At 50.3% G+C, this 18,220-nt stretch overlaps 1 protein-coding gene across 1 annotated transcript in view; it reads right to left on the reverse strand.

The window, feature by feature from the left end:
- Positions 1–18,220, reverse strand: part of LOC147114870 (peroxidasin homolog) — a 1,146,739-nt gene that overhangs the window by 202,888 nt on the left and 925,631 nt on the right. Inside the window, exon 11 of the mRNA XM_085992898.1 lies at positions 6,520–6,636. Coding sequence (XP_085849024.1) covers positions 6,520–6,636 — 117 coding nt within the window. The remainder of the gene's footprint in view (positions 1–6,519; positions 6,637–18,220) is intronic.

Consider the following 18,220-nt stretch of genomic DNA (forward strand, 5'->3'; position numbering starts at 1 on the left):
GCAGGTTTTCAGCCTGCAGTTGATATGTTTTCTGTAGTGTATGTACCTTTAAGAGAGAACTACTTTTACAGCTCCTGTATACTGTAGTACCGGCAGTGACCACACCTGTATATAAGCCTTGAGCAGGCATCTGTACTGTTAGTCTTTAGACTACCCTCATCCAGTAAACACCTGTTGGTTGTTAATCTGCAGTCTCCGTCTATTTATTGAAGAACACCATACTTTAAGATTCACGGATTTAACAGTGGCGACGAGGTCGATTCGAATCTACCTGCAACTCTGCATTTCCTCCCAGGGATTCGCTCCTGGAGGACAGTGGAAGAAAGTCGAGGCCAGAAGCACGGGCGTCGACCACGAGCAACCGCCCAGTCATCCGGCAGAGAGTGAACATCGCAGGGGAGGCTGTTGAGAGCTGGGCTTGGTTCTCCAGCCACGACGATCCAGCAACAAGCTGGCAACAGGTACAGCGCAGACCCTTCCCGGACAGTGGCGGCTGGAGCCGACCGACGGCACAGAAAAGGCCGAGCAGCGTCGACGGGGTAAGAGAGAGGGTAAAGCGCACAGGGCGCAGCCGGGGGTTGAAGACCGAGCGGTGTCGATGGAAAACAAAAAGAGAGAGAGGGTAAAGCACAGCCGGGGTTCAGGACCGAGTGGCGGCAATGAGAGAGGCGCACAGGAGAACGCGCGGGGAAAGGAAGGAAGCGCGGGAGATGCCATTTGAGCCGCGGAGAAGAAGGGAGAGCGTGGGAGACGCCATTTTTGAAGCCGCAGCGGAGAAGAAGGGCAAGCGCGGGAAGAAAGGAAAGCGTGGGAGACGCCATTTTGAGCCAGCGGAGAAGAAGGGAGAGCGCAGGAGATACCATTTTAGCCAATCTAACCACACCCAGGGATGCCGAAGAGTGGCAGTGTCACAGCGTTCGACAATGAAGTCGAAAATTGGGCGACATATGTGGAACGCATTGAAGTGTACTGCAAGGCGAATGAAGTGCCAGATGCCAGGAAAGCACTGGTTATGTTGAATTCCATGGGTGCAAAAACGTATGGCTTACTGCGAAACCTAGTAACCCCAGAGAAGCCAGTGGATAAGGATTTTGAAAGCATAGTGGAAATCCTACAGGACCACTTAAACCCCACACCGCTGCTGATAGCAGAAAGATTTAAGTTCCTGGACAACATACAGACTTGGGCTGACAAGTGGCAAGTAACATTCGCACCACACAAGTGCCAGGCAATGACCATCTCCAACAAGCGAGACTCTAACCATCTCCCCTTGACATTCAATGGCATTACCATCGCTGAATCCCCCACTATCAACATCCTGGGGGTTAACATTGATCAGAAACTGAACTGGACCAGCCATATAAATACTGTGGCTACAAGAGCAGGCCAGAGGCTGGGAATACTGCGGCGAGTGTCTCACCTCCTGACTCCCCAAAGCCTTTCCACCATCTACAAGGCACAAGTCAGGAGTGTGATGGAATACTCTCCACTTGCCTGGATGAGTGCAGCTCACACTCAAGAAGCTCGACACCATTCAGGATAAAGCAGCCCGCTTGATTGGCACTCCACCCACCACCTTCAACATTCACTCCCTCCACCACCGGTGCACTGTGGCTGCAGTGTGTACCATCTACAAGATGCACTGCAGCAACTCGCCAAAGCTCCTTCAACAGCACCTTCCAAACCCGTGACCTCTACCACTTAGAAGGACAAGGGCAGCAGACGCATGGGAACATCACCACCTACAAGTTCCCCAACAAGCCACACACCATCCTGACTTGGACCTGTATCGCCGTTCCTTCACTGTCGCTGGGCCAAAATCCTGGAACTCCCTTCCTAACAGCATTGTGAGTGTACCTACACCATATGGACTGCAGCAGTTCAAGAAGGTGGCTCACCACTATCTTCTCAAGGGCAATTAGGGATGGGCGCTAAATGCAGGCCTAGCCAGCCAGCGACGCCCACATCCCATCAATGAATAAAAAAAAAAGGAACCAGCATAAAGACAAAAATAATGCTGAGTATTTAACGGAACTGCACAAGTTATCGAAACACTGCCAGTTTGGAATGGGACTAGCAGATACGTTAAGGGACAAGTTTGTGTGTGGGCTTCAAAATGAAGGAACCCAGAAACGGCTTCTATCAGAAAAGGATCTTACGCTGGACAAGGCTTTCAGCATGGCAGTATCACACGAAGCAGCCGCACGGGGCGCTGCAGAGATACAACGGAGACCGCAAAAATATGGCACCAATGAAATGTCATATGGAGCAGGGAAGTGTTATCGCTGCGACAGAACAACACACGACCAGAAGGATTGTTGGTTCAAGGACCAAGTGTGCAGACAGTGTGGAAAAGCAGGACAAATAGCAAGAGTCTGCAGGTCAGGAAAGAAAACCAACAGCAAGAAATCTCCACAGGAGAAGTACAAAAAGGTACATAAGGTGATGGAGAGTAGTTCAGACGAACAGAAAAGTGATGCAGACTCCAGAAGCAAGGAGCTGGGTTCTCTGAAACTACATAATGTAATCAAAATGGAGGATCACCAGACTATCTGGGTCACGCTCAAGATAGACGGAGTCCAAGTGAAAATGGAATTGGACACAGGATCAGCCCTAACAGTCATAAACCGAAGGCACTACAAGCGGCTATTCTCACATATACCCTTGAAAGCTACAGAGATTGTCTTGAAGACGTACACGGGGCAAAAAGTCTACCCCAAAGGAAAAATAAGGGTGAACATGATATACAACGGCCAGGAAATACCAAAAATGGACCTATATGTATTGCCAGATGGAGGACCACCACTACTAGGACGTGAATGGATCCGGAAGATACAACTAGATTGGCATTCCATACAGGCACTGACGGTAGAGGCCAAAAAGGATGACGACGTCACACCTGGACGACTGTCAGAAATGCTAACTGACGCAGAAGAAGTGTTCCAGGAGGGACTCGGAACACTAAAAGGCATAACAGTGATGATTAAAATAGAGGAAAATGCAAGCCCAAAGTTTTTTAAGGCCTTATGCGATCCGCCCAGCCGTCGAAGCAGAGCTGGAAGGTTTGAAACGTTTAGGAGTACTGTCCAAAGTGGACTGGAGCGAGTGGGCTACGCCCATCATTCCTGTAATGAAGAGGTCGTTGAGTAATATGCCTGGGGAACCAAAGAAGGTTCGCATCTGTGGGGACTTTAAGGTGACAGTGAACCCAGTCCTTCACACAGTACAATATCCGCTTCCGCGGATTGAAGATATTTTCGCCTCGCTATCTGGAGGAAAATGCTTCACTAAGATTAATCTGGCCCAGGTGTACTGGCAAATGGAGGTAGAAGAAGTCTCAAAACAATACCTCACGATCAACACTCACAAAGGTCTCTACCAATACAACCGGATGGTGTTCAGGGTAGCATCGGCTCCGGCTATTTGGCAAAGGGCAATGGATCAAGTCCTGCAAGGGATTCCAGGGACCCAGTGTTATTTGGACGACATCCTGGTCACGGGCGAAAATGACAGTGATCACCTCGCCAACCTGGAGAAGGTGCTCACTAGATTGAAGGAATATGGGCTATGAGCTAATCGCCACAAGTGCGAGTTTTTCCAGAAGCAGATCTCGTATTGTGGCCACGTTATTGATGAAGAGGGGTTACATAAGTCCCCTGAAAAGATTGAGGCAGTAGTCAAGGCTCCAGCACCGGAAAATGTGTCACAACTGAGGTCGTTCCTCGGGCTGGTGAACTACTACCATAACTCCTTACCAAATTTGTCCACAGTATTACACCCACTGAACACCCTACTGCAAACGGGGGTACCATGGAAGTGGAATGACGAATGTAAACGAGCTTTCCAGAAGTGCAAAGAATTGATCACATCAAAAGAGGTGTTGGCCCATTTCAACCCTGCACTACCAATTCGGTTGGCGTGTGATGCATCACCCTATGATATTGGAGCGGTGCTGTCGCACAAATTCCCAGACGGGTTGGAGAGGCCAGTAGCCTTTGCGTCTCGGTCACTAACCTCAGCCGAGCGCAACTACGCCCAGATTGACAGGGAGGCCCTCAGCCTAGTATCGGGAGTAAAAAAGTTCAACCACTATCTGCATGGGCAGAAGTTCACCTTGCTGACTGACCACCAACCACTTGTCTCCATCTTTAATCCAAAGAAGGGCGTTCCGGTGATGACTGCGCAACGACTACAAAGATGGTCCCTTTTTCTAGGGGCTAACCAATATGAAATAGAGTATAAGGGCACGAAACAGCATGGAAACGCTGATGGGCTATCATGCCTGCCACTGCCTACTGTGGAGGAAGCACCAACAGTGAACCCTGTCGAAATATTTTATTTGTCGATAATTGAACGCTTGCCAGTAACTAACACGGATATAGAGAAGGAGACCCGAAATGATCCGACACTGTCTCGGGTATATGATTTGACGGTGAAGGGATGGCCAACACATGGCGACTCACTGTTACCAGCATTCTCATCCAGAAGAGAACAGCTGTCAGTATGCCAGGGGACAGTGATGTGTGGATCCCGAGTGGTAATTCCACCCAAGTTAAGGGAGAGAGTGCTCAATGAGCTTCACGAAGGCCATCTGGGAGGGGTGAAAATGAAAAGCCTTGCTAGGGCTTATGTGTGGTGGCCGGGGATCGATCAACAAATCGAGGACCTAACAAAGAGCTGCTCAGGATGCCAGAAGGTCCAAAATGCACCACCACATGCCCCTCTACACCCATGGGAGTGGCCCTCCTCTCCATGGCAATGGGTGCATATTGATTTTGCTGGTCCATTCATGGACTCAATGTTCTTAATAGCAGTGGATGGGCACTCGAAATGGCCTGAGGTGATCAAAATGTCCTCCACCACTACAGAGAAAATGATTGCAGTCCTACGGACCATATTTGCCAGGAACGGCTTGCCAGAGCAGATTTGCTCTGATAACGGACGACAGTTTGTGTCCGAAGAGTTTTGGAAATTTATGAGAAGGAATGGGGTAAGGCATTACACATCCGCCCCGTATCATCCAGCCACAAATGGATTGGCTGAGAGGTTCGTACAAACCTTTAAAAAGGCAGTAAGGGCCATGTGCGATGATGACATTCCACTACAGCATAAGGTGGACAATTTCCTGTTAGCGTACAGAAATGCGACACATGCAGTTACCAACCAGACCCCGGCCATGATGTTCTTTAACCGAAGGTTGAGATCTCGTCTGGATTTGCTCAGACCAAATGTGCGAAGAAATGTTGAGAATAAGCAATTCCAGCACATCAATGAGAAGCCGACAAGGAGCTTCAATGTAGGACAACCAGTCTTGGCCCGCGACTACCGAACAGAGAAATGGCAACCCGGAACGATATGCACACGGCAGGGGCCACTAATGTACACAGTGGATGTCGGGGAGAACATTGTGAGATGCCATGTCGACCAGATCCTAGCGTCACAGGAATGAGTCAACCCCATGTCTCGCGTACCTGGGGATGACCCCGACATACCGGTAGCATCTACACCAGAAACAGTAGCAGCGGAAAATGATGAACTAGCCGATGACAGGGGGCCAGAATCGCCTCCGCACCAAGAACAAGACACTCAGGAAAGGCGCTATCCAGAAAGAATCAGGAAGCCGCCCCAAAGACTGAATCTATAAATGGATTATTTCAGTTAATATGCATGTTAAGTGTTAACTGTTATTTGAATGTTATGGTACTGTTAATCTAAAAGGGGAGGAATTGTAGTGTATGTACCTTTAAGAGAGAACTACTTTTACAGCTCCTGTATACTGTAGTACCGGCAGTGACCACACCTGTATATAAGCCTTAAGCAGGCATCTGTACTGTTAGTCTTTAGACTACCCTCATCCAGTAAACACCTGTTGATTGTTAATCTGCAGTCTCCGTCTATTTATTGAAGAACACCATATTTTAAGATTCACGGATTTAAGATTTTCCTAATGATCTTTGAGGTAAGGACAGCCTTCTGAAGCACTGATGATCAGAAAAATCTAAGCAAAACATTCTAAGGGCTTCAAATCTAGCCTCTTCCATATCATAGGAACATAGGAACATATCCTCCTTCTCCTCATAGCATTATGTCCAGGCCCTCATGTAAGCCCTTAGCTTATGCCCTAATTTCAATCATGGCCCTTCACTCTGAAAAGTAGCTCTCTTCTGTGCTCAGTTCAGTTTTAAGACAAAGTTCTCACATTGTTTGTGCCGAACTTAAATAGAATAGTTTACATCTCTTTACAAAACTTTGTGTTAATAGAATCTGTGAAAGATAATCAAAAGCTTAAGAGAAGGAAGTTTTGAAAGGTTGGATATTAAAATTTACAAAGGGTAGCAGTTATCCGTGCAGTAAGTACTTGATTTGAATGATATTACTCTTGATCACACTTTCAGGTAGTTTATTAAGTTGCAATAATACAGCTTAAAATAAAAGTATAAGACATTATTATGGGTCAATTATAATACAACCCAAAAAGTAATACTCAGTAATTGTGAAGGTTCACTTCGTATAAAATACCTGCTTTGGTCCAAGCGATGACTGGAGTTGGATTACCTTCAGCTGCACAGTCAAAGTCTACAGTATGCCCCTCAATGACTACCTGGTCCTTGGGAGTGACTGTGAATCTAGGGGGAGCTGGATATAAAACAAATTTAATGATTAACATCGAATATTATCAGTAGATAAATGTGGAGAAAATAAATCAAATAAAGACAAACTCCCATATTGCAACACTTCTTTAGGTTTATATAAACTTAATGAAGAATTACAGCTATAAATAAAACATGACATTCCATCCAACTGTGCAGTGTATCTGATCGCAGATAGATTAATGCATACCTGAAGATTGATCAGACATCACTTAATTATTCCAGACATGACAGCAATATAAGTTATTAGAATTGGCTATAAATAATGTTACGGTTGCACAGTCATTTCACACAGTCCTCAAATTAACATATTAAAATGTACTTGTAGTGTGTTCATCTGTCCATCATCATCAGGGTTATCTGGCAAATCATACACTTAAATGCATTTGGTGTGAGAGTAAGGCCTAGATTTCTCTGGACCCATCAGAGAAATGGTAGGTTAGGATTTCTGCCTGCTCACATGATCCCACCACTCCATTTTCCTTCTGAGGGGTGGGGGCTAGCATCATATGCAGGCTAGGTTTAGAGTGGGAATCTTGCCCCTGAATGGTTCTCTGCCACTAGGAGGAAGGAAAATTGGGTTTAGCTACAGCAGTACAAAGCCTACTGCAGCTTAAACAGCCAGGAACACAACATTTCCATTACATGTTAAAGCTCAACTAACAACTCCTGTGGCAGAAGACAGATCAACATCGGGAGGGCCTGCAATTGACAAAGCCTTAATTTTCCAAAGTTCTGTTGGAGGTCATGTTGGCAGAAATAAGGGCAAGAAGAGAAAAGCCCTTTGGTACCCTGGAAAGGAGGTCCTAGTAAAAGGAAGTTCAGGAAATTTGGAGGAAGATGGCTAAGGTGGTCAGTGCCACCTCAACCACCTGACAAACAGCTATTCAGTGCCATTAATGTTTTAATGAATTCATCAGGTTGGCCAAGATAAGTGAATGCACAAGTATCCATACGATGGAAGCATGGCTCAATTTCGCACCATTGCAGTGTAAAAGAGATGAATGAGACTGTTATCAAGCACAATGTACGTGCACCAAAACACCCCTACTCCCCACCCATTTGTGGCCACACATCCCTTTCCTATCATTCCACTGTCCCATATCAAATTTCTTGCAGTGTTTGAGTGAAAAGTGAAGAGATTGCTACATTACCTGCACCTGAAAGAATTATTACAGTATAATGTCTGCATACACCTGGGTGAAATTAATTTTGTGAATTAGTCAGCTGCCTGTCTACATCTCTTTACTCTTTGCATTGAACCAAAGGTAAAGAAGGGTCATGGATGGAGGAACGGAAACCATCAAGCCCCTGAGTAGATATGAGGAGGAAGCTTTACAACTCCTGGGCTTACATACTAAGGAGGCAGTGGGAAATGGATAATAACTCTCAGGATAAGCTTTGTAATGGGGATTGATCACTTACAGTACTGTGAGCGTTCATGGTCTTCAGACATTCTGATTACTTGAAAGGCCTCCTATCATTGCTCAGTCATATTTTTTGATTTGCCGATTTGAGTTCATCTTCCTAAACTGAATGTCCTTTTTATTCTTCATAAGTGCTGGACCTTTCGAGAAGGAAGATCTGACATGTAGCCTGACAGCTCCACACACCCATTCCTCCACCTGATTTACAAACTCTGTCACGGCACCTTATTTATTAAAACACCAGCCCAGATACAATCACTCAGGAGGAAGTAACTAGAAAGAAAGACTTGCATTTATATAGCGCCTTTCATGACCTCAGGACATCCCAAAGCACTTTACAGCCAATGAAGTACTTTTTGAAGTGTAGTCACTGTTGTAATGTAGGAAACGCGGCAGCCAATTTGCGCCCTGCAAGCTCCCACAAACAGCAATCTGATAATGACCAAATAGTCTGTTTTAGTGATGTTGATCGAGGGATAAATATTGACTAGGACATTGGGGATAACTCCCCTGCTTTTCTTCTGTGGTAAACCACTGTTATAGTTATCACTGTATATTGTTCTCACTGTTCTCACTGTCACATCACTACACGAGGTCGCCTCTTGTCGCACTGTTATACCTGGGCTGACCACCTCCGACTCCGCCCATTACCTGCCCAGGTATAAAGGTAGCTGACTGGCTAGTATTCCTCCCTGTTGGATCGGATCACCCACGAGGGTGGGCTCTGTTATTTAGCCAATAAAAACCTTCAGTTACGTTCTTAACTCGTCGCCTTTTATTGGACTAATTGATAGGCATATCAATTTTATTGACTAAATTTTAAAGATGTCTGATAATGAACAGCAACAGCAAGGAGCTCACCCAGCAGCACAGCAACAGCAGCCTCCAGACAACGGGCCACACCAGCCGGCTTGGCTGCAAGCCTTGAAACCACCATACCTGGATCTAAACCCACAGGCACCAAACGCAGCCCTCAACTTCAAACACTGGCTGGACTGCTTCGAATCCTACCTGGAAGAATCCGGCGCCCCGCAGAGATCCAAACTAAGACTTCTGAACGCCCAAGCGAGCCCGAGAGTATACGCACTCATACAGGACACGACTACGTACGAGGCCGCTATCAACCTACTGAAACAGCAGTACCGCAGCCCGGTAAATTACATGTACACCAGGCACCTCCTAAGATCCCGCCCGCAACAGCCAGGAGAGTCTGTAGCTGAATTTTTACGGGCGCTAAGAGCACTCGGCAGGAACTGTGACTTTAAAGCGGTGACGGCTGTTGAAAATACGGAAGATAATATCCGCGATGCCTTTGTGAAAGGCCTACGGTCCGACTACTCACGGCAAAGACTGCTTGAAGCTAAAGACCTCGACCTGGACAAAGCTGAAGCCCTCGCTCTCTCCCTGGAGGTGGCCCATCAGGACCAGGAGGCGTTTTCCAGGTACTGCTCGCGACCCTGGGACTCGGGCCCGACCCCTACCGCAATACCCTTCGCAGCGCCGCCCCCGGGACCTACCTCAGCGTCGGCGTCCCGGACCCGACCGGGCCCGCCACCCCCGGTACCGGCTCCGACATCGGGCACCCGCGATCGGGCCGCCGGCTGCTTCTTTTGCGGCCAGGAGAAGCACCCGAGGTCGCGCTGCCCAGCCAGGAACTCTACCTGCACAACCTGCAGGAAGAAAGGCCACTTCTCTAAGGCCTGCAGGAGCGGATCTTCAGAGGCCAGCAGTGCCTCATGCGAACTGTGGGGGCGGCCATCTTCTTTCACGGCAACTGAGGCCAGTATCCCCACACGTGAGTCATGGGGGCGGCCATCTTTGATCAAGGCAACCGACCCCAATAGTGCCTCATGTGAGTTATGGGGGCAGCCATCTTCTCCGCCATTTTGTCCTACCTCGTGGGAGACGCCATTTTACACACCACGCCCGACTGCCACCGGGCCCCCGGACCCGACGACCGCCTCGCCCGCAGACGACAACGACTCGCTTACCTACACGCTAGCCTCCGTCACTCTGGATCAAGCCCGCCCACACCACCTGTCCAAGTCGATGATGGACATCAAAGTAAACGGCCACGCCACGACCTGCCTGTTCGACAGCGGAAGCACGGAGAGCTTCATCCACCCAGACACGGTGAGCCACTACTCCCTCCCTGTCCTGCCAACGCGCAACCGAATCTCGATGGCATCGAGGTCCCACGCCACGGACATTAGCGGCTACTGTGCTGTGACCTTGTCGGTTAAGGGTACAGAGTATAAAAACTTTAAACTCCTCGTCCTCCCCCAGCTCTGCGCTGCCGTCCTACTAGGGCTGGACTTCCAATCCCACCTCCAAAGTGTAACCCTAGCATACGGTGGACCCCTCCCCCCACTCACAGTCGACAACCAGCGAAGGTTAAACCGCCCACCGCGTAACACCTGCAGCCTATCCACCCTCAAGGTGCCGCCACCTTCCCTGTTCGCTAACCTCACCCCCGACTGCAAACCCGTCGCTACCAAGAGCAGGCGGTACAGCGCTGGGGACAGAGCTTTCATTAGCTCTGAGGTGCAGCGTCTCCTGAAGGAGGGCATCATCGAGGGGAGCAACAGCCCCTGGCGTGCCCAGGTCGTGGTCGTTAAGACCGGCGATAAAAATCGCCTGGTCATCGACTACAGCCAGACCATAAACAGATACACCCAGCTGGACGCATACCCCCTTCCCCGCATATCTGACATGGTCAATCAGATTGCACAATACCGCGTATTCTCGACCATCGACCTTAAGTCGGCCTACCACCAACTCCCTATCCACCCCGAGGACCGCCAGTACACCGCCTTCGAGGCGAATGGGCGCCTATACCACTTCCTTAGGGTCCCCTTCGGTGTCACCAACGGGGTCTCGGTCTTCCAAAGGGAGATGGACCGGATGGTTGACCAGAACGGACTGCAGGCCACATTCCCCTACCTAGATAACGTCACCATCTGCGGCCGCGACCGGCAGGACCACGACGTGAATCTGGAGAAATTCCTCCGTACGGCCCAACGGCTGAACCTCACCTACAATAAGGAGAAATGCGTGTTTAACACAGCGCGCCTTGCCATCCTTGGCTGTGTAGTAGAGAACGGAGTCATCGGCCCCGACCCCGAAAGAATGCGCCCCCTCATGGAGCTACCCCTCCCCCACTGTCCAAAAGCACTTAGGAGAACCCTGGGGCTTTTCGCCTACTATGCCCAATGGGTACCCAATTATGCGGACAAAGCCAGACCCCTCCTGAAAACCACATCCTTCCCCCTCACGGAAGAGGCGTGCGCGGCCTTCTCCCTCATTAAGGGAGACATAGCCAAGGCCACAATGCACGCAGTGGATGAGTCAATCCCCTTCCAAGTGGAGAGCGATGCATCCGACTTCGCCCTAGCCGCTACCCTTAACCAGGAGGGTAGGCCGGTAGCCTTCTTCTCAAGGACCCTACAGGGCCCCGAGACCCGACACTCGTCGGTCGAGAAGGAAGCCCAGGCAATTGTGGAGGCAGTACGGCGCTGGAGGCACTACTTGGCAGGCAAACGATTTACCCTCCTCACCGACCAACGCTCGGTTGCCTTCATGTTTAATAACAAACTGAGGGGCAAGATCAAGAACGACAAAATCTTGAGGTGGAGAATCGAGCTTTCCACCTATGATTATGAGATCTTGTACCGGCCCGGTAAACTGAACGACCCCCCTGATGCTCTTTCACGCATTACATGCGCCAGCGCGCAAAGTGATAGACTTCAGACCCTCCACAATGACCTCTGCCACCCCGGAGTCACCAGACTCTACCATTTCATTAAGGCCCGCAACCTGCCATACTCCATCGAGGAGGTCAGGACCATGACCAGGAACTGCCAGATCTGTGCTGAGTGCAAACCGCACTTCTATAAGCCGGACAGAGCAAGCCTGATCAAGGCCACCCGCCCCTTTGAGCGTCTGAGCATCGACTTCAAGGGGCCCCTACCGTCATCCGACCGTAATGTGTACTTCCTCAACATCGTTGATGAGTACTCCCGTTTCCCCTTTGCCTTCCCCTGCCCAGACATGACCAGTAACACGGTCATTAAATGCCTGAACAAACTCTTCGCCTTGTTCGGGTTCCCGAACTATATACATAGTGACCGGGGCGCCTCCTTCATGAGCGAGGAACTCCGTCAGTTCCTATTGGAGAGGGGTATTGCAGCAAGCAGGACCACCAGCTACAACCCCCGAGGGAACGGCCAGGTGGAAAGAGAGAACGCGACGGTATGGAAGGCCACCCTCTTAGCCTTAAAGTCTAAGGGCCTCCCAACCTCCCGCTGGCAAGAGGTCCTCCCGATTGCGCTGCACTCCATCCGGTCACTACTTTGCACTGCCATTAACACCACCCCCCATGCCCGAATGTTTGTCTTCCCCAGGAAGTCGACTACGGGAACCACCCTACCAACCTGGCTGACCTCTCCGGGACCCGTCTTGCTGCGAAAGCACGTGAGGGCCCATAAAACGGACCCCCTGGTCGAGAAGGTGAACCTCCTGCACGCCAACCCCCAGTACGCCTATGTGGCTTACCCAGACGGACGGGAGGACACTGTCTCCTTACGAGACCTCGCACCCTCACCCCCCCCTCCCAACCCCCCGAGTCCAGCCGAGGTAGACGGCATGCCGGAACCCCACGAGCCTTTGCCGACTACGCAGACACCAGCTTTAACACCGGATAATGTAACACCGCCGCTGCGACGATCGGAGAGGCTAACGAAGCCTCCGGACAGACTGACATACCAGAGCTGGTAATACACTTCACCCCGCCGGACTCTAATCTAAACAAGGGGTGAATGTGGTAAACCACTGTTATAGTTATCACTGTATATTGTTCTCACTGTTCTCACTGTCACATCACTACACGAGGTCGCCTCTTGTCGCACTGTTATACCTGGGCTGACCACCTCCGACTCCGCCCATTACCTGCCCAGGTATAAAGGTAGCTGACTGGCTAGTATTCCTCCCTGTTGGATCGGATCACCCACGAGGGTGGGCTCTGTTATTTAGCCAATAAAAACCTTCAGTTACGTTCTTAACTCGTCGCCTTTTATTGGACTAATTGATAGGCATATCATCTTCAAAATAGTGCCACCTAAGAGGGCAGACGGGGCCTCGGTTTAATGTCTTATCTGAAAGATGGAACCTCCAACAGTGCAGCACTCCCTCAGTACTGCACTGGAGTGTCAGCCTAGTCTGTGTAGTCTGTCTACTTCTGCTCAAGTCTGTGGAGTGGGGCTTGAACACACAACTTTCTGACTCAGAGGCAAGAGTGCTACCCACTGAGGTATGGCTGACACACTAGTGAGGCAGAGAGTATATCAAATGGTGAATCATAGAGCACAACTGAGCAGGAAAGCTGGGAGAGAATGAGAAGGAAACAGCATCTCTCTTCGAAAGGGCAGAAATGACTCCACTGTGCCGAGGAGCCCAAGGACCAAGATCGGAGGGCAAAGTCTATAAAAGATCTCTGATTCTGGAGCATAGATTTCATGTGCAAGCAGTAGAGACAGTCTCATCTCATGTGTTGCAAATAGTGAATAGGTTGGAGGAATCCACAAACCATATTTGCAATGTCATGAAGGAGATATGGAATGACATGAAGAACACCCTGGTGAGTGTTGCAATCCAGTAAAGTTGTGCAGCATCAAGATGTGATGAGAGCTCCTAAATGCAATTGTTGTTTCAGAGTGGCAGCAGTGACTGCATACCCTGAAGAGCACCCTAGCTCAGGGCCTTCCATGGACTTAATTGGGAATATTTGGTTTGCTCTCATGCAGACCATTAGCCCAACTAAGCCTGTGCTCATGATAGTGATAACAGAGCTGCATCAATCCAGCCCCCTCTAATGCCAGTACAAGAGGGAGCTCCTGGCCTCGGCCTGGTAGGCATTAAACAAACAGTAACAAGACACCGCAGGAAGGTTCTGCAAGGACATCAGCATCACTCAGCCCTTGAGGGCTCCACTGCTTTAGATGATGCTGCCAAAGGGCAGCATGTAGATTGGAAAGAGGAGGGGGCCAAAAATAAATCCTTGGGGGCCTATGAAGCTAACAGTGCAGGGGCAAAAAGAAAATACATTGCTAGAGATGCACTGTCTACTATCGGATAGGTAAAAATGGAACCAAGCAAGGGCAGTCCTACCAAGTTGGACAATGGTGGAGAGGATTTGGAGGAGGGTGGAGTGGTTGTCCATGTCAAAATTTGCAGAGAGATCGAGGAGGATGAGAGCGGACAATATACTATGGTCACGGTCATAGGGAATATCATTCGCAACTTTGGTTCGAGCCGTTTCTGTACTGTGGGAGATGCAGAAACCTAATCGGAGAGATTTAAACAATGATTTGCGTAAAAAATTGGCACAAATTTGGGAGATGACAAAGACTTCATGAGTTGCATGGCCTTCTCCTCATAGGGCAAGAGGTGTTTCGAAGGAGGAATAAATCATGGTAGTTTCCAACATATCTGACATTGAAAATTTAAATGTAGGATCCTGAGCATGTTGTCATACACAATTTGTACACTGTGGGAGAGGAAGCCCTTCCTGTTTAGGTAGTTGAGAGGATTTTCTGTAGGAACTCGCAAAGCAATGTGGGTGCCATCCATTGCACCCTGGACTTTGACGGTCCTCTCTCCATGCTACCTTGCCATGATGTCAAAGGTGATGAATTTGCCAGTTCTGCTGTAGATATATGGGCTAGATATTCGTTATAGCCAAGGAAAGGGCAATGTCAATAGAAAAGTTGGAGAACTGGCGGCAGGCGCAAATGCTTCAGACTGCATGAAAAATTTGTGCTTATTGCTCAATAAAATGATTGGAGTCCTAAATCAAGTCTTATAACCCAAGCTCATTGGCATTAAACTTAAAGGGTGCACCAGTATTGGGTGCAGCCTAATCACAATTCATCATTGCCACAGGCTTTTTACACTACTTAAAGGAGAGGTTCATTGATGCTGCAGCACCCCATTCTCAGCATTGCTGGCTGTGCAACTACCTCAGTAAGCAGAAGCAGAACAAGAAGAAGGAGCCGGAGGACTGAACCAGGTGTGCTCATGGCAGGTCCATGCCCCAGGGAGAGAGCCCGCAGATTCTCCGATGAAGCATTAGAGGCATTGGTTTTCACTGTGGAGAGACGGAGGGCGGTGACCTACTTGGCAAGAGACAGGAGACCCTCACCACCAGTCTTCCGCACCATGTGGAGGGAGGTAGCGCAGCATGTCTCGGGCTGCACTGTGATCCCCAGGACCCACACACAATGCAGGAAGAAATGTAACGACCACAGTCCAAAGATGTGCGGGTTAGGTTGATTGGCCATGATAAAAATTGACCCTTAGTGTTAGGGGGGATTAAATACGTGGGGTTACGGGGATAGGGCTTGGGTGGGATGGTTGTCGGTGTAGGGACCGGGTGCTAGGGTTTGGATGATCAGCCATGATCTCGTTGAATGGCGGAGCAGGCTCGAAGGGCCGAATGGCCTACTCCTGCTCCTATCTTCTATGTTTCTATGTAATGTTTCTCACTCAGGTGGTCAGGGTGAGTGAATGCTTCAACAAATGCTACATACCACCATCTGTACCACAATCTTCACACACTGCCCAAAGCACCACACCCCCAGCACTCACCCACCACAGTCTCACTTACAGTCTCTACCTAACAACACTCACACCCACATCTCATACCTTGCACACAATGACAGCTATTCAACTATGGCAGGCACATCACCCAAACACATTGCTCCACACTCACTCACACATCTTCCTTTCTCTTGCAGGCCAAGGTGGCGCACAACAGGAGGGAGCAGGAGTGCACAAGCGGGGAACAAGCTGACACCCAACCACAGTCTGTGCTGGAGAATCAAGTGCTGCAGATTATTGGGCATCAGGTGGTGGGTGCCGTGGCCATCGGCGATGTTGACCCCCCTTGGGGACAACAACGGTATGTTCATCCCTACTCCTTCTTCTCACATCCCACTTCCCCCGCACCCCACTAGTGTTTCACATTTTCCAGCTAATCATGCTGTATGCATGCATTTCTTCTTTCCTGCCCCCCTCCCCTCACCTTAACCCGACTCTTTTGCCTTTATGTTTTCAGATAATGAGCAAGCACCGGAGCAACCTGTCCCTCCCTGAGGGCACTGTTGCGAGTGATGGGGGAGAAGAGGAGGAGGACGAACACACCGCGTCACTGCATGTCTCACCTGAAGGCACCAGCTCAGATACTGGCACTACGCATTCTTTAGATGATAGCATAGTAGTGGGATCTGCACAGGGTGAGGCACCGGGGATGATGAGCGGCAGCAGCGGGGCTATAAAAGTCCCAGAGACCAGGTAAGGCCTCAGTGCGTCGGCGGGAACTCAGCGGCAGCAGCGGGGCTATAAAAGTCCCAGAGACCAGGTAAGGCCTCAGTGCGTCGGCGGGAATTCAGCAGCAGCAGCGGGGCTATAAAAGTCCCAGAGACCAGGTAAGGCCTCAGTGCGTCGGCAGGTGTTTCAGCGGCAGCAGTGGGGCTATAAAAGTCCCAGAGACCAGGTAAGGCCTCACAGCGTCGGCAGGAATCCTGAGCGGCAGCAGCGGGGCTATAAAAGTCCCAGAGACCAGGTAAGGCCTCAGTGCTTCGGCGGGAACTCAGCGGCAGCAGCGGGGCTATAAAAGTCCCAGAGACCAGGTAAGGCCTCAGTGCGTCGGCGGGTGTTTCAGCGGCAGCAGCGGGGCTATAAAAATCCCAGAGACCAGGTAAGGCCTCAGTGCATCGGCGGGAACTCAGCGGCAGCAGCGGGGCTATAAAAGTCCCAGAGACCAGGTAAGGCCTCAGTGCGTCGGCGGGAACTCAGCAGCAGCAGCGGGGCTATAAAAGTCCCAGAGACCAGGTAAGGCCTCAGTGCGTCGGCGGGTGTTTCAGCGGCAGCAGTGGGGCTATAAAAGTCCCAGAGACCAGGTAAGGCCTCAGTGCGTCGGCAGGTGTTTCAGCGGCAGCAGTGGGGCTATAAAAGTCCCAGAGACCAGGTAAGGCCTCACAGCGTCGGCAGGAATCCTGAGCGGCAGCAGCGGGGCTATAAAAGTCCCAGAGACCAGGTAAGGCCTCAGTGCTTCGGCGGGAACTCAGCGGCAGCAGCGGGGCTATAAAAGTCCCAGAGACCAGGTAAGGCCTCAGTGCGTCGGCGAGAACTCAACGGCAGCAGCGGGGCTATAAAAGTCCCAGAGACCAGGTAAGGCCTCAGTGCGTCGGTGGGAACTCAGCGGCAGCAGCGGGGCTATAAAAGTCCCAGAGACCAGGTAAGGCCTCAGTGCGTCGGTGGGAACTCAACGGCAGCAGCGGGGCTATAAAAGTCCCAGAGACCAGGTAAGGCCTCAGTGCGTCGGTGGGAATTCAACGGCAGCAGCGGGGCTATAAAAGTCCCAGAGACCAGGTAAGGCCTCAGTGCGTCGGCGGGTGTTTCAGCGGCAGCAGCGGGGCTATAAAAGTCCCAGAGACCAGGTAAGGCCTCACAGCGTCGGCGGGTGTTTCAGCGGCAGCAGCGGGGCTATAAAAGTCCCAGAGACCAGGTAAGGCCTCAGTGCGTCGGTGGGAACTCAGCGGCAGCAGCGGGGCTATAAAAGTCCCAGAGACCAGGTAAGGCCTCAGTGCGTCGTTGGGAACTCAACGGCAGCAGCGGGGCTATAAAAGTCCCAGAGACCAGGTAAGGCCTCAGTGCGTCGGCGGGAATTCAGCGGCAGCAGCGGGGCTATAAAAGTCCCAGGGACCAGGTAAGGCCTCAATGCGTCGGCGGGTGTTTCAGCGGCAGCAGCGGGGCTATAAAAGTCCCAGAGACCAGGTAAGGCCTCACAGCGTCGGCGGGTGTTTCAGCGGCAGCAGCGGGGCTATAAAAGTCCCAGAGACCAGGTAAGGCATACCAGTCTCCAGTCTGGGAACTCGGAGGGAAGGAGAGAGGTAAAAAGTAATCCAAGTGTGACGTCACCAGAAAGCGGGTAAGTGATTGGTTGGTAAGTATTTCTCCCTTTTTAAGCTTAAATCTCTTTGGTTTATAGTTTCTAAGGTGTGTTATTTACCATCTAGAATCGGGGCAGAGGATATTTAAGAATAATATTAATAAATTTAATTAATTACATAGAATGGGAGATCA

This window comes from Somniosus microcephalus, chromosome 7 (assembly GCF_052327205.1).
Source record: "Somniosus microcephalus isolate GS21.2 chromosome 7, FLI_Smic_1.0, whole genome shotgun sequence".
Classification (NCBI taxonomy): Eukaryota; Metazoa; Chordata; class Chondrichthyes; order Squaliformes; family Somniosidae; genus Somniosus; species Somniosus microcephalus.